Below are 13,372 nucleotides of genomic sequence, written 5' to 3' on the forward strand. Positions count from 1 at the left end.
TATGAGATCCACAAATAAACGCACGCGCATAAAACTTAAATTTTATGTCACGAGGATTCAACAACAAATCAGTATTTGAAAAATTGAGACAAAATGAAACTGAATTGAAATTATGGAAATTTGTCACTGCTTGAATAGTGGTGATCTTAGGACAAAGATTCTGCTGTTTTAAACGTTCTAATAATACAATGGATTTCACCGTATTCTATGAGGTTTTGGATTAAATCTATGAAAGAGTTGCAATATTACAAAATAAGACCATAAATAAATGAATATGTACTAAGTAAATTTTTTTTTAATATAACAAGAAAAAATAAAATTGAAAAAATCGAATACATTTGTACTCTTACAAAAGAGTGTTACCACAAGGAGAAAGTTGCAGTTTCCGGGGAAAAGAATATAGTTTAAAAGGGTGGATGTCACAATTCCCACAGATGTTAACAAAATACCCAAAGCTCATCTTTGAATGTGTTAGAAAAACAAACAAACAAAAAAAAAACACTTGGGAGTTGATTGAGAGGCGGGGGGACTTTTATCCTAATATTACCGGTAAATGATTGTATTCGCAGAATGTTATGACGTTATGCCTTTAATAATAATGGCTTTTTACATAGGAGATACATCTATATTACGATACTCTGTAATTCTGGACTTGAGAAGACAGACGCAAGCATGACGCATCTCAAATGACTCCCTGAATCCAAGAGGTGATGCCGGGGCATCCCTGACTGCATGGCCAAAATAAGGAGTGTGTCGGAGCTAATGGGTAACCTGAATGTTGATGATGATCCTCCGCGGTGACACCACCTCTTTGGGTCCGCATAGCTGGGCTCCAAGCAGGAAAAAAAAAACCCACCCTCCGGGGTTCTTAAAATAAACGGTGAGAGGTCCAAGATGGGGCTTAGCCAAGCATGAGGTAGAGCATGAGGCGGGGGCGATGTGATGGGGAGGGCTTATGCTTACTGCAAGCCCAGACAAGCAGTGAAGCCACGCAGGCCTGAGATGACACTGACAGCAGGATGGGAAGAAGGAATGCTCACCTTGTGGAAGCTTATCCAGCAAGTTATCCCTGCAACGAAAATCAGACTTTTGAAGCGTGGTTGTTTCCTGCCTCCGAAGTGGGACCAAAGCTCACATATGCTTGGTGGCCAGCTGCCTTTATTTAGCCATACCTCAAGCCTCAGATCACTTCCAAATGAGTAGAGAGCTCGGTTTGGGACGTGTGGTGGAGATCGCCGAGGTTATTATCTGTCATTAGCCGGAGACCACGCCTGATTTACGCCGGCCGCAAGAAGTCACTGCGTGCGCTATTATTGTTATATACAAACAATGCACTCATCATGTGATGTCAGTCAGAAGAAAGATCCACCCAGAAATCCTCAGAGGAACACTTAATGTAATAAAGCAACACAACATGCTGACATAATCTATATACTGCACATACACTCATTGGACACTTCTTTCAGTATATCCTAGTTCCATCTAATCTGCACTATAACCCTTCAAGGTCAACTAAATCGAAACTTCTGAATTTGTCGATCTAGTCCCCGTTTCAGGACATTTTGCCCAACTGGCTCTTCACTGACAAGGAGCTGAATGGTAAATTCACAACAGAGAGTCTTCTAGGAACCTAATTGCATGTTGTTGTTTTTTTTTTTTGTGTATGGGGTAGGAAGCCGGAGCATTCAGACCCCCCCCCCCCCCAAAAAAAAACGCCAGCATGGGCAAAACATGTAAACTCCACACCAGAATGCTGGAGCCAAGATTTGAATCTTGAAAGTCTGACCTGTGAGGTAAGACATGCTGCTTAGCAAGCCTCTGTGCTGCATGAATTGAGGATTATAATAATGGATATGGATACTTCTCTTGTTTTCGATCTTATTCTGCTGTTGTACCTCATGAATTGTGTGGTGAGTGAATTTCCATGCAAATACTCCAGTTAAGGACGTTCAAGGAGTATTGTAAATTCAACTTCAAACCACACCGGATTGCAGATTGTTTCATGGAATCAGGTGTTTGTATGAGGCGGAAAACAACTGTTGAAAAAGACACTTTTGTCACATTATGTAGAGACTTGTTCGTACATGATGCTGGAAGTGGCTAGACGAGTTTGATCTGCAGTTCACCTAAGGGGATCGTTTGACCTGAGGTGATATTGCATTGAATCACACATCCAGATCTGTGGAGAATTTTGAAGTCTTTGAGGGGGGAGGACACTTCATCATCTGAGCCTGGGGAAGATTCTGATGAAGAGGATCATGCTGATGAAGGTGAAGGAGACCAGGATGAGCATGAGCCAAAGCAGCCAGTTGACCGACTTCTTGGCGTGCTGTTCCAGACGCTCTGACTCCGTCTTCAGCTTCTCAAAGTTCAGGTCGGCTTGATGCATCGACTGGCCTAAAGTCTGTAAGGTGGAGAGCGAGGAAGACAACACTCTGTAAGTATCATGCAAAAATGTATGGCAATGAGTGTAACTACTCACAAAGAGTTTGGGCTATTTCGCTATTTGGCCAAATGTTAAAACGAACCAAAAATGCAATCAACTTTACAGGTCAACTTAATTTGGCTTTCATTCAAAGATAAAACAAAAAACAAAGGCCATTAGATCGTAAGAATAACTACTTTTACTGTGATGGGGCCCTGGAACCAAAACGTTTGACAGCCCCTGCTGAAGTTGACAGAGGTCATATTGTTGTTCCCAGTGTAAGAAATTGGATACTTGTCTTATACTGCCCCCTAGTGGTAGGAGCAGAAATTGAATTATTGAGTCTTTCGACCACTTCTCACATGTACCTACCTGATTGTCCTGCTTGATGATGCTCTGTGCAGCCAGCGTGTTGTTTTTCAAGTTCCTGGCCAGGTTGAGCATGTCCTCCGCGATCTTCTCCTGGAGGTTGTGCTGGTGCTGCAAGATGGCGTCCAACTCTGTGGCCGACTGGCGCTCATCCAAAGGCACACCTCTGAGGCAACCAAACATTTATTTTCGTCTTTTATTCCAATGTGTCGAATCTCCATTTGGATAAGTCTGCTGAAATACATTACCTTCTGTTTCGCAAGTCTGTTTCTGTGGAAACAAGGTGGGGGGAGGGGGGGTATTTAATCTAAATAGTATCTACTGTCTTTCAGTTGACAACTACAATCATTGAAGAAGTGAAACTGGATTTAAACTGAAATCAATGCTTACCTTTGTCTGAAAATCCCTGTAATGACAAAGAGGTCATAATAGTAGACATGTTAGAAATGATTATTCTTACTGCAAATGCACTGGCAACATGCATTGCATGTACATACAAACAGAAGCCATTATCATAGCAGCAATTTAACATTAGTGTGTTTATTCATGTTATTGTGGCGTAGAATTGTCTCACAACTAATACTGTACTACAACTATCTCATTGAGCAACATGACAGAGGAACCTCTGACAGTATCATTCAGAACTGAGCGTTGCCATCTTTAACATTCTAAAGAATTATATTTGATTCAGCCAGTGTCTTGGATCTCATTCGATTTTGTCGATGAACCACTTGGTAAAAGAGTCGATTAAATTATATTTTATTTTATCTTTATTTCTTAAAACATTCTCCGGGTACTCAGGTTACCTCCCACATTCCAAAAACACGTAAGGTAGGTTGATTGAACGCTCTAAATTGTCCCTAGGTGTGAGTGTGAATTGTGTGTGCCCTGCGATTGGCTGGCAACCAGTTCAGGGTCTCCCCTGCCTACTGCCCGAAGACAGCTGGGGTAGGCTTCAGCACGCCCGCGACCCCCATGAGGATAAGCAGATCAGATAATGGATGGATGTTGAAAATATTATTTATCAACATTACAATTTAAATTATTTTCTTTTCAGAAGCATGTGTCCCCCCACATGTACGCAGACTTTGTGGACACCCTGTATATATTTTTGCATGCTCTTTCATGTCACAGTCATTCTTACCTTGCCAAGCAGCTCATCCCTCATCTCCTCCGTAAATCGGGCTTTGGTCTGCATGTGAACAGTTTTCGTGGCGGCCATCCTCTCGTTGGCGATAGTGGGTGTTCGGCCTGGGGCGAGGAACTGATTAGCGAGAGCCTTTTCAGTTGGTGACGACTGTCAAGCAAAACAGAAGAGCCACAAATTACTCAAAATTATTTTAAAAGGAAAACAGCAGCCACACAATTTACTGGGTAAAAGGGTGATAAATTGGTGAAACGGTGCCACTGACCAGCTTCTCTGCTTCGAGAAGGCCTTTCAGAAAATCCACTTTCCTTGTGTATTCAGTCAGCACTTCTGGTGTGGGTTTGCTGAGTAAACAATATTGATGACAATAAGAATATGAAATACTAGGGATGCCCCGATAGTAAAAGGTATCCCTGACACCTAAACATATGTTGATTTAAGTCTAGAGCGGCGATTTTCTGTCTCTTGTCTTTTGCATACCACCACATGAACACAAAACGCTACATTGCGTAATATAAACCTTAACTATTAAAGGGGAAGTCAACTCCAACATTTTCTTTAGGACAGTATGTTCTATGCGCCTCTACTAGTTTATATGAGTCTAATTTGCACCTGTATTTGTGTGCGTGATAGCATTAATGCATTTTATTAATTGGGTATTATATTGATATTACTTAAATATGTGGGTAAAAACAACCCTGTTCGATGAATGAAAACAACACGGCGTACGTAAGAATAGTTGTTACAGTTCTGTAATTGTAAATTTTTACAGTTGTAGCTGTTGTGAAAGCGCTATATAAACGAAGGCGTATTTTATTGTATAAATAATAATAATAACGTATAGCCAACGGTGTCAGAGAGATTTGCCTGCATATAAAAACTACTGAAAACATTTGAGGACAAAAAAGGCTAAATGCGTGAAATAATTTTGTGTTGTCCAAAACAGAGCGCAGTGTGAAGGTGTCACCTAATGCTTTTCCTCAGAGCCACCAACATCTCCTCCAACGCACCAACATACTGAGGAGAGCAAACAATCAATTACTCGACTTTTATAGTTTGAAATGACACAGACAAGTTAACAAATTATCGAATCTAATGATCTCGAATGAGTTCTAGCAATGTTGTTGCACAAGAATGACAGCTGAAAAAAATATGACGGTAACATCGAATTATTTGGGTGCACACCATCTAGAATAAATATTTGTTATGAAAAGTGCGTCAGGGCTAGATGAATAATAAAAGGTGAAAGGTTGCTCAGTTTCAGTGACAACGTGGCTAACCCAGAGGCTAAATGTCGAAAGGCTAACAACAGTCATGCTAAATTTGCAGAATACAACGTGAAACAAACTACAATTTATTTTATTTTCACCCCTCGACGTGTTACTTTACCTTCTCCAGCCTCCATTCAGCCTCGCCTCGTTTTTCCGAAGCTATTGACTCACAGCGAGACAATAACCTGACGAAATTGATTTCTAATCTCGAAGCCATGATAGAAGACAACCGGGCGTCGCGCTGAATTGACGTAACGTAAAAAGGGCGGTATCAACCGAAATTGTCATGTTCATTTGTCAGATCAAAAATGACGTTGTTCTATCTATCATTAGCAATATAATAAAAAATGCCGTTGGAACTTCTATTTATTCACTCTCCAGTCCCTGTCAAGTGTCTTCAAAGGATGACTAACTTTATTTAGCTTCAATTTACTACTTTTAAAGTGCTGTTATTAAGGGGAAGGTCAACCCAAAGAATTCTTGACAATATGTTCTATGCAGGCCCCACTAGTCTACACACGGTATTCTGATTATGTTGCATTTGTTGAATATGAATTCAGCAGCAAAATCCACCTATTTTTAAATCCATCCGATGAGCATTTTGCCTCATGCTGACGCGTGGAAATATCATGGTTGCTCATGTAACGACCAATCAGAGCTCAGTTTGAAAATGTCACATGACCAAACTAAAAAAATAAATAAATCCAAGTGCGCTGTGATTGGATATTAGCTGAGTCAACATGTCAGTTTCAATCAACAGCCAAGTGGGGAAAAAAGGCTGCCTCCCGAGATGGATTAAAAAAGGGTGAATTTTGCTGCTTAAATCATATTCCAAAAGGCACTATTAATCAGAATGCCATTTTTACACTAGTGAAGGCGCATAGAACATATCATTGACTTGATTTTGCATTTAAAGGCCTTGGAACACATTTTACCTTAATTACATAATTGTTGATCTTCTGGATCGTGACCGTCTCTCCACCTACACTTCATCTGGTTGTGCGTTTTATAAAGTGCAAGACGACTGACCTAATCAAAATACACAGCAGCAGTGGCAGATGGTACACACATCATGTTCTGTATTGTCATGTTAATACTAATAGCCATTACATTTCATGCCATTCAGTCCCAAACTTACACTCTCTTAATACATGACTTCTCTGTCAAGTTCAAAGAATACATCATTCAACAGCAGTCAGAGAAGAGCATTAGTATTAAATCGAAGTTGGCCAATGGGACGCTGCGGCAGAACATTTCTTATTCTGAAGTGAAGCAACATTCATTGTAGGAAAGTGAAGTCATCGACATCATGGTGTGGTTCTTTCCTCTTGGTGTTGTTTGTGTTTTTTCTTTTTCTTTTTTAAAGGAAAAAGTGGCATGTGCTGCCTGCGTCTCCTGTTGCTACATGAGGGCAACAACTTTCTAGCTGATGTTTGTTGTCCAGCAGGTCGAGTAGACGATGTGACAAGACACCTGTACAATTGGTCACAACATGAACAGGTTTCGTACAAATCAAGAAGAGTGAGACATCTCTTCCCCCCCAAAAAACAAAACAAAACAGATGAGCTAACACGTGGGGAACCTCTATCCCTTTGGGGGCCATCCATCCAGCCGACTTGAGGCAAAAAGCATTCATCAGTGACTCCTGTTGGGGCCTTTACGTTTAGATTTTTAAGTGGGCTATGCAGAATTTTAAAGAAAGAAATATGATGCGAGGATGGCAAAAAAAGCTCAATCTTATGATTTGTTGTCTAAATGTGTTGTGGCTTTTCATCATGTTTTTAGAATTGCTTATTCTCAAATACTCTTGTGGGACACAGGTTCCCCACCCCTGCATTTACAAGTCAATAAAAACAGAAATTTTCTGTCATTAAGGCACAATCTAGTATATTTCAGTGAGCATGTTGGCCTCACTTTTTCATTCAGAAAACTAAGAAATGACAAAGTGCAACAGGGAGCTTAAATTAGCACAAATGATTGGGGGTGGGGGTGGGTGGGGCAAAAATGTTACAAAAAGGTGCATGGCAACATGTCCAGTTATATTTCCTGTCAATTCGCCTCCACAGATTGTAAAGGCTATTAACTCCAAGTTCTTCGTCCTGGTCAGACATCATTGTCCATGTAAAGTATGTCTGGGTCAGAAGAGGGTCTATGGTCCTCCAAGGCTGGCATTTCGTTGCACTGGTGTGGGGGACACTGTGCAGCCATGGAGATGGATGAGGAGGAGGAGGAAGTGGAAGGTGGGCAGGAGGAGAAATGGGTCAACAGGTCACACTCGGGCCTGTCAATGTAGAGGGACTGGGTGCTGTCTTTACGGCGGCCCGGTTGCTCCCTTCTCCTCACCAGGAAGTAAAAAGGACGCTTTTCATGCGGGCAGGAAGCCCGTCTTGGACCCGAGCTTGCGGGCTGGGGGAGGACACCCGGAGGCAGTTTAACCGTGTCCGGGATGACAGGGTTGCGCCGTTGCAGCTGACGCCTGCAGGTAGCGTTGAGTGGTTCGGACAGTGAAGAGGAGGAGCTGGACACAGAGGAGGAAAAGCCAGGAGGGGTGATTTCTCGAAGACACACACGTCCACCAGGGAGTGACGGTTGGTATGGCTTGGCTGGGTGCATTGGCCTACATCTCCTCTGGTGAGGGCCAACTCCTACTGGAAGACAGAGAAGACAGCATAAACATGGTTTCTTCAAAGATAATAGAAACAAAATAAAATGGTGACAAGAAAGGTGGAGGTTTTGAGGGGATCAGGCAGTCATGGTTCATGCAATATACTGTATTGTAGGAGGCTCAGTAAGGAAATATTTGACATGCAAAGGGGTTATTTATTGGACAAAATCCACCAACAGACGCTTCATTAGGTACACCAACACTCTAAAATCACTGGCATCAGGTGGAATCCTCACATCTCCAAAACCATCACTCTCCAAGAACCGTTCCACCCACTAAGAAAATTGTTTGTTGAGCCAATAGCAATGCATCATTGAAGAAAGCAAGCCAATTTCAATACTTTACATTGATCAATATTTTGTGAAAATAGTAGAGCCAAATAGGGACTGACCAAAAGCATTGAGTTGCGAAAAAATATGAAACTGATTAAAATTTGGACAACGGAGGTTTGGGCCCAATGCCAGCTAAATGAGATGTGATTAAGAAAAACAAAAAAACTACAGTGTATAAACGTGAATATATATCTGAAAGAGGAACTGAAGTTAAAAATTCCCTTTGCAATTGTATTTTCTATGTGCCCATCCAAACGGATTAGGAATAAAGCAGATTATTCCAGTTTCCTATAGCCATTTTGAGATTCTGACATTTGCAGAAATTGACATCAACGCACCCTCCTGCTTGCATTGCATATGTCAGGTGACCAAACCCAGGACACTTGGAAATCTATTTTAGTTGGTAGCAGAGGGTGGTGAAACGTCAAAATGGCTGCCCCCTGAGTGGGATCATTAATCTGCTGAATTCTTATCTCACCAACGCAATATTAATCAGAATACTGTGTTTATTTTAGTGGGCGGACATAGAACATATTATTGCAAAGAACATTTTTGACTTGCTTTTCTCTTGAAGAAAGAGATAGTGTATCATTTTGTCTCATGTTTAGAACGCTATTAGGGTTTTAAATAAATGTATAAAAAGGTGAAAAATAAAAACTACCAGCCCAGTGCATGATTGCTATAGTGCAACCCAATAGAGCCTAAATAATTTATTTGCTGTTTTACCTCCCACATTCCAAAAACATGCACGGCATGTTAATGGAACACTCTAAATTGTCGCTAGGTGTGAGTGTGAATAGTTTTGGTTTTTCTATCTGTGCCCTGCGATTGTTCAGCATGTCCCTCGCCTGCCCGAAGACAGCTGGGATAGGCTCCAACACGCCCGCGACCCTTGTGAGGATTAAGCAGATTTGAAAATGGATGGATGGACTATTTTAACTGTACTGCATCTTCTCATGATTATCTTCTGATATTAAGGTCATTCTCTTTGAAAAGGCAACTTTTCTTACATTTGTATTGATATTAAATTTATAATTATGTCCGACACCTCTGGAAAACTGTGTAGTGGGATCTAAAAATGTAATCACTCATTTGAAGATGATGGAATATTGATGCTCAATTTGAGCAACCATAAAAATCCGCCACACTAATAATACTAGTACCATACGATCAATGACATAAAATGATGGAGCAAGTGATGTAGCCGAAGTACTACTCTGCCCACACGGAAAAGAAAAACATTGTGACACAAAGTCACAGGGGACACATATAGGAATGAGGTTGTAAATTAGTCAATAAGATACATGAGATATTACAGTCATTAAGTAGCTATTTTAAGTGCCTTTCAAGAGGGGGTGATTGGGCTTGCAGTATAAAAAAATAGTAGTATAGTGTTGGTAAAATTATCTTTTTTTGGGGGGGGGGGGGGTCCAACCCACTCTAGGAAACATCTTGTAACTGGAATTTGAGTTCTTAGAACCCCTCCATCTGAGGAGCTAAAAACTATCTCAGGCAAAAGGCACCATCAATGCAGTGACAATAATTTGTTGTACATTTACGGGCAGACTCATTGAATTAGTGAATTGCGGTTACTGTATATTCAAATCTTTCTAGTGGTTTTAAGAGTCCAAACTCACCCTTTGAAAAATATTGAATTACCTCCAGAAATACAGCATTCATGTTTATGTGACCTATTTTTTAACTTCTCATCAAAATACATATTTTATTCTTGGGGGAGGATGGGGGGGATCCCCGTTCATTTCAACTGCTTTCTCGTAACATTGTGACATTTTCTCTCCTGCTAGGGTCCTTACTACAAACAAATATTCATTTGAATGTAATCACATTTAATTTGGAACTACCACCGTACACAAAGAGAACTTTTTTGATCTTGGGCAGGAGGAGAGAGGAGATGCAGAGATAGCAGGAAGACTTAAGAAGTTGAAAAATATTAGTTCTATATCATCCCGAATGACTGCCAGAGGCGGTGCTCGAAGCACTGAATATTCCCCTTCGCATGTACGCAGTCCAAGTATGCATACCAAAATATTAACTTGTGACCAATGGATGACCCCGGGACAGGTATAAGTTCCGGTGTCACCAGAGGTTCGTTTCCTACAGAACCTTGTTGCAGTAACACAAGGATTCTGTGTGACAAAATGCTCTGGCGGTCATTCAGGATTCATAGAACCTTAGTTACAGTCGTAACTGTCTATATTTCTACAGAGGACAAATTTCTCTAGCAGATCCCATCATTTTCCAAAGGAAAATGTTTGCGCATGCTTCTGTGCCGTACATGCATAGACACATACAATTGCTGGTGGTCCAACCTGCTTTGCTATAGAGCAGACGCCACCGCTCCCATCACCATCACTGGTCCAGACCTGCACCAAAAAAGATAGGAAGGGCCCACCCCAGAGGCCCCGAGGTCTGGTCAGAAACCCAAAGGCGAGAGGGCGAGAGAGAGAGAGAGAGAGGGCGAGAGAGAGAGAGAGAGGGCGAGAGAGAGGGCGAGAGAGAGAGAGAGAGAGAGAGAGAGAGAGAGAGAGAGAGAGAGAGAGAGAGAGAGAGAGAGAGAGAGAGAGAGAGAGAGAGATGACAGGACGGACAAACTAGATACTGACGAAAAACTAACCATCGGGCTCCAAGTAGGGGGTGGAAGAACGCTGCTGCTCGTCTAAGAGACTTTCAGAGCTCAGTGAGGCTTCGGAGTCCAAGTTTTCCTGGTCTGACCCAGGCTGCTCCATCTCTGGTAACCGGCAGGCCAGATCCTCTCTGGAGAAGAGTTCCCATATTAGAGAACCTACACCCTCTAAGACTATAAAGAGCGGTGGGCCAATATAACTTATTAAGTGGTGAAATGACACTTAAAAAAATTCCTCATCATTGTCCACCCTGTCACTAAGCACTCGCATGCGTATTGTCCGGTTGCTGTCAATTTATAAATAAGTGTGGGAGCTTGCCCAATGTGTATTTCTAACAGCATAGCATATACAAAGGTATGTGAATGTGAAACGTGAATTTCAATGGAAAATCCCAACTTTTTGCCGGATGAAATTGGTCAAGTTTCAAAAGCACCGTATGGTCATAAATAAAACTCAAAGCAATTATGCTTACTTCTCCTGTTTGATGGACTTGATACGTTCCACCAAGTTCTTCTCAGCCTCAGAGTCCGAGTCGAGAGGCTCATTCTCAGGGACAGCTTTGAGGTCTGAACTGACTCTTTCATGCACCTGTCAAAGCAACACTGCACAATTATAACCCAATCAAATCGATCATTGGCCACATCGCTAGTCATGACAGCGGAACCTCTAAATTCAAACTTCAGCTCTGTAAACATCCAAAGCAGTCTACCATTAACTTCTAGTGACAATAGTATGACAGTCAATTGAGGTTTTGCTGTAAGTGACACCATTTCCTTTGGGAAAATCAGTTTCAAATACAAATTGGAGGTCGGTCTTGTTCAAAATTAGAAGTTCCACGATTTTTTTTGGAAGATATATCCACATGCATAATGTCAACGATATGTATGGGACTGTGACCAAGATCTGAAAGAGACGAAATGGTGTTAGTTAAGAAATAAGCAGGTTGCCTGATGGATTCATGCTTCTCCACATCAGTCCAACAGATCTGTGAAAAATAATAACTTACAGCCAACCAAAATAGCCTGGACAGGTTCACCTTAAAGAAAGAATGAGGTGGGGACTTGACGAAGGGAAGACACACAATCTGCAGCCAACCACTGAATACCATTTCCAGAGCTATGAGGAGTTACGATAACATGCATAATGGTCGATCAATTTCTGTAAGGCACACTATGTCATATCACACGTCCTTTCAATGAGGAAGAACACCAAGCTACTAGCATCTTGTCCTCAGAATAGCAATAGCTCCCCTTATTACAACCAACTACCAGAAACATGCAAACTACAATCAGTTAGTATGGAGGAGCAGGAGAGGGATTATTGGGGAGGGGGGGGGGGGGGTGAAACCAAACCACGAAGAAAAAGTGGATATTTCATCACCCACATCTATCATGCCATGCACTGGTCAGCTCCTTTAGCATGGCAAACAAAGTTGTAGTAGTAGGCTACATCTGCTAGATCTACTTGACCATGAGAACTACATGATACATACCACCACTCCTTTATCAGGAGGTGAGAACCTGAGCGGTAAATGCCAGCAGTGCTAAGGAGAGACAGGGAACATGGAACTTTATTAAGCATACACCGTTGGAACAGCAGCAGCTGGTGTTCCTTGAGAGTCGATAATATAGTTCAGGGTGACTAATTAGTTCGGGGAGGTACTAACACTAATTTTTAGCACACTGAATGAAAGAAACGCAAGTGACAATGAGGTTAGGTTTTATTTCCTCACCGTGTTCTTTCTCTTGAGTTTGAGCTGGTTGACCGCCAGAGCCTCTGCATACTCCAGCTGCTCGATCTCCTCCATCTTTTCATTGTAGCGTCTGATCTGCTCACTGATCAACATCTCCACACACCTTCCAGAAAGAGGGGATTGTGCACGTACAATGGTGTTTATTGCATGAACAGTAAAGATGCATGCAAGGTGTCCCGTGGAACTTATATATCATGATTCATTGTTGGCGCTGAACACTATATCGCAGACTTCTCAGTCAGAATTAAAAGTTGTACGCTTTCAGCGTAGTACCATGTTGTGCCACAACATGCCAGGCAGCACTTGGCTTTACTTGATGTACATGGTGTATAATTAAGAGTCAGTCAAAGAGGCAGAAAAGGTTGCCAATTAATCTCTGGTAGTGGTCAACGTTCACACAGAGCAGCAAGAATGTAAGTATATGCCTGTGAGTACTACTGTACACTTTCTATGCTCTGTGTGTGTTAATGTAGCAGTTGTTTGAAAGCTTAACTATTGCAACATCAAAGCTTATTTCCATTAGCTCGTCTATGGCGTTTCACATTATACTGTATGTTAGCATTATGCTAGTGGATTTTTGTAGTTGATATTTACAGGTGAAATCATACATGTAAAATTCTATGCGGGTCAAGTTATTTATGCTATGTGTTTTACACCCCCCCCACCCCCACACAAATCAACTGGAAGTGACAAAAAAAGTTTCATTTGGAAAGTCCTCTGCGTTTCTTCAAAGCGATGCTAGACAATAGTCCTCCAACAGACAAT

The 13,372-nt window shown here is 41.6% G+C and overlaps 2 protein-coding genes across 9 annotated transcripts in view; both read right to left on the reverse strand.

The window, feature by feature from the left end:
• Positions 1 to 269: 269 nt before the first annotated feature.
• Positions 270 to 5,453, reverse strand: use1 (unconventional SNARE in the ER 1 homolog (S. cerevisiae)). Its single transcript, XM_086116710.1, has 8 exons — positions 5,331 to 5,453; positions 4,909 to 4,958; positions 4,207 to 4,285; positions 3,939 to 4,091; positions 3,185 to 3,200; positions 3,043 to 3,064; positions 2,798 to 2,960; positions 270 to 2,404 (listed from the first exon to the last, which is right to left on the reverse strand). The coding sequence occupies exons 1-8, from the start codon at positions 5,427 to 5,429 to the stop codon at positions 2,222 to 2,224; spliced, it is 765 nt and encodes a 254-aa protein (XP_085972836.1). The 5' UTR covers positions 5,430 to 5,453; the 3' UTR covers positions 270 to 2,221.
• An 816-nt stretch (positions 5,454 to 6,269) lies between these two features.
• The window catches only part of myo9bl (myosin IXb-like), a 53,811-nt gene continuing 46,708 nt past the window's right edge, over positions 6,270 to 13,372 (reverse strand). For 4 of the 8 annotated variants that reach the window (XM_086115104.1, XM_086115101.1, XM_086115098.1 and 1 more), the window contains 5 exons: positions 12,587 to 12,710; positions 12,347 to 12,397; positions 11,327 to 11,442; positions 10,845 to 10,984; positions 6,270 to 7,860 (listed from right to left, as the gene is read on the reverse strand). In XM_086115104.1, coding sequence (XP_085971230.1) covers positions 7,316 to 7,860; positions 10,845 to 10,984; positions 11,327 to 11,442; positions 12,347 to 12,397; positions 12,587 to 12,710 — 976 coding nt within the window. In that variant the 3' untranslated portion in view covers positions 6,270 to 7,315. Of the gene's footprint in view, positions 7,861 to 10,539; positions 10,594 to 10,844; positions 10,985 to 11,326; positions 11,443 to 12,346; positions 12,398 to 12,586; positions 12,711 to 13,372 lie in introns of all 8 variants that reach the window. The other 4 variants (XM_086115100.1, XM_086115105.1, XM_086115103.1 and 1 more) reach the window with 3 other exon arrangements.

This window comes from Hippocampus guttulatus, chromosome 7 (assembly GCF_054856545.1).
Source record: "Hippocampus guttulatus isolate MCC_2025c chromosome 7, RoL_Hgut_1.0, whole genome shotgun sequence".
NCBI lineage: Eukaryota > Metazoa > Chordata > Actinopteri > Syngnathiformes > Syngnathidae > Hippocampus > Hippocampus guttulatus.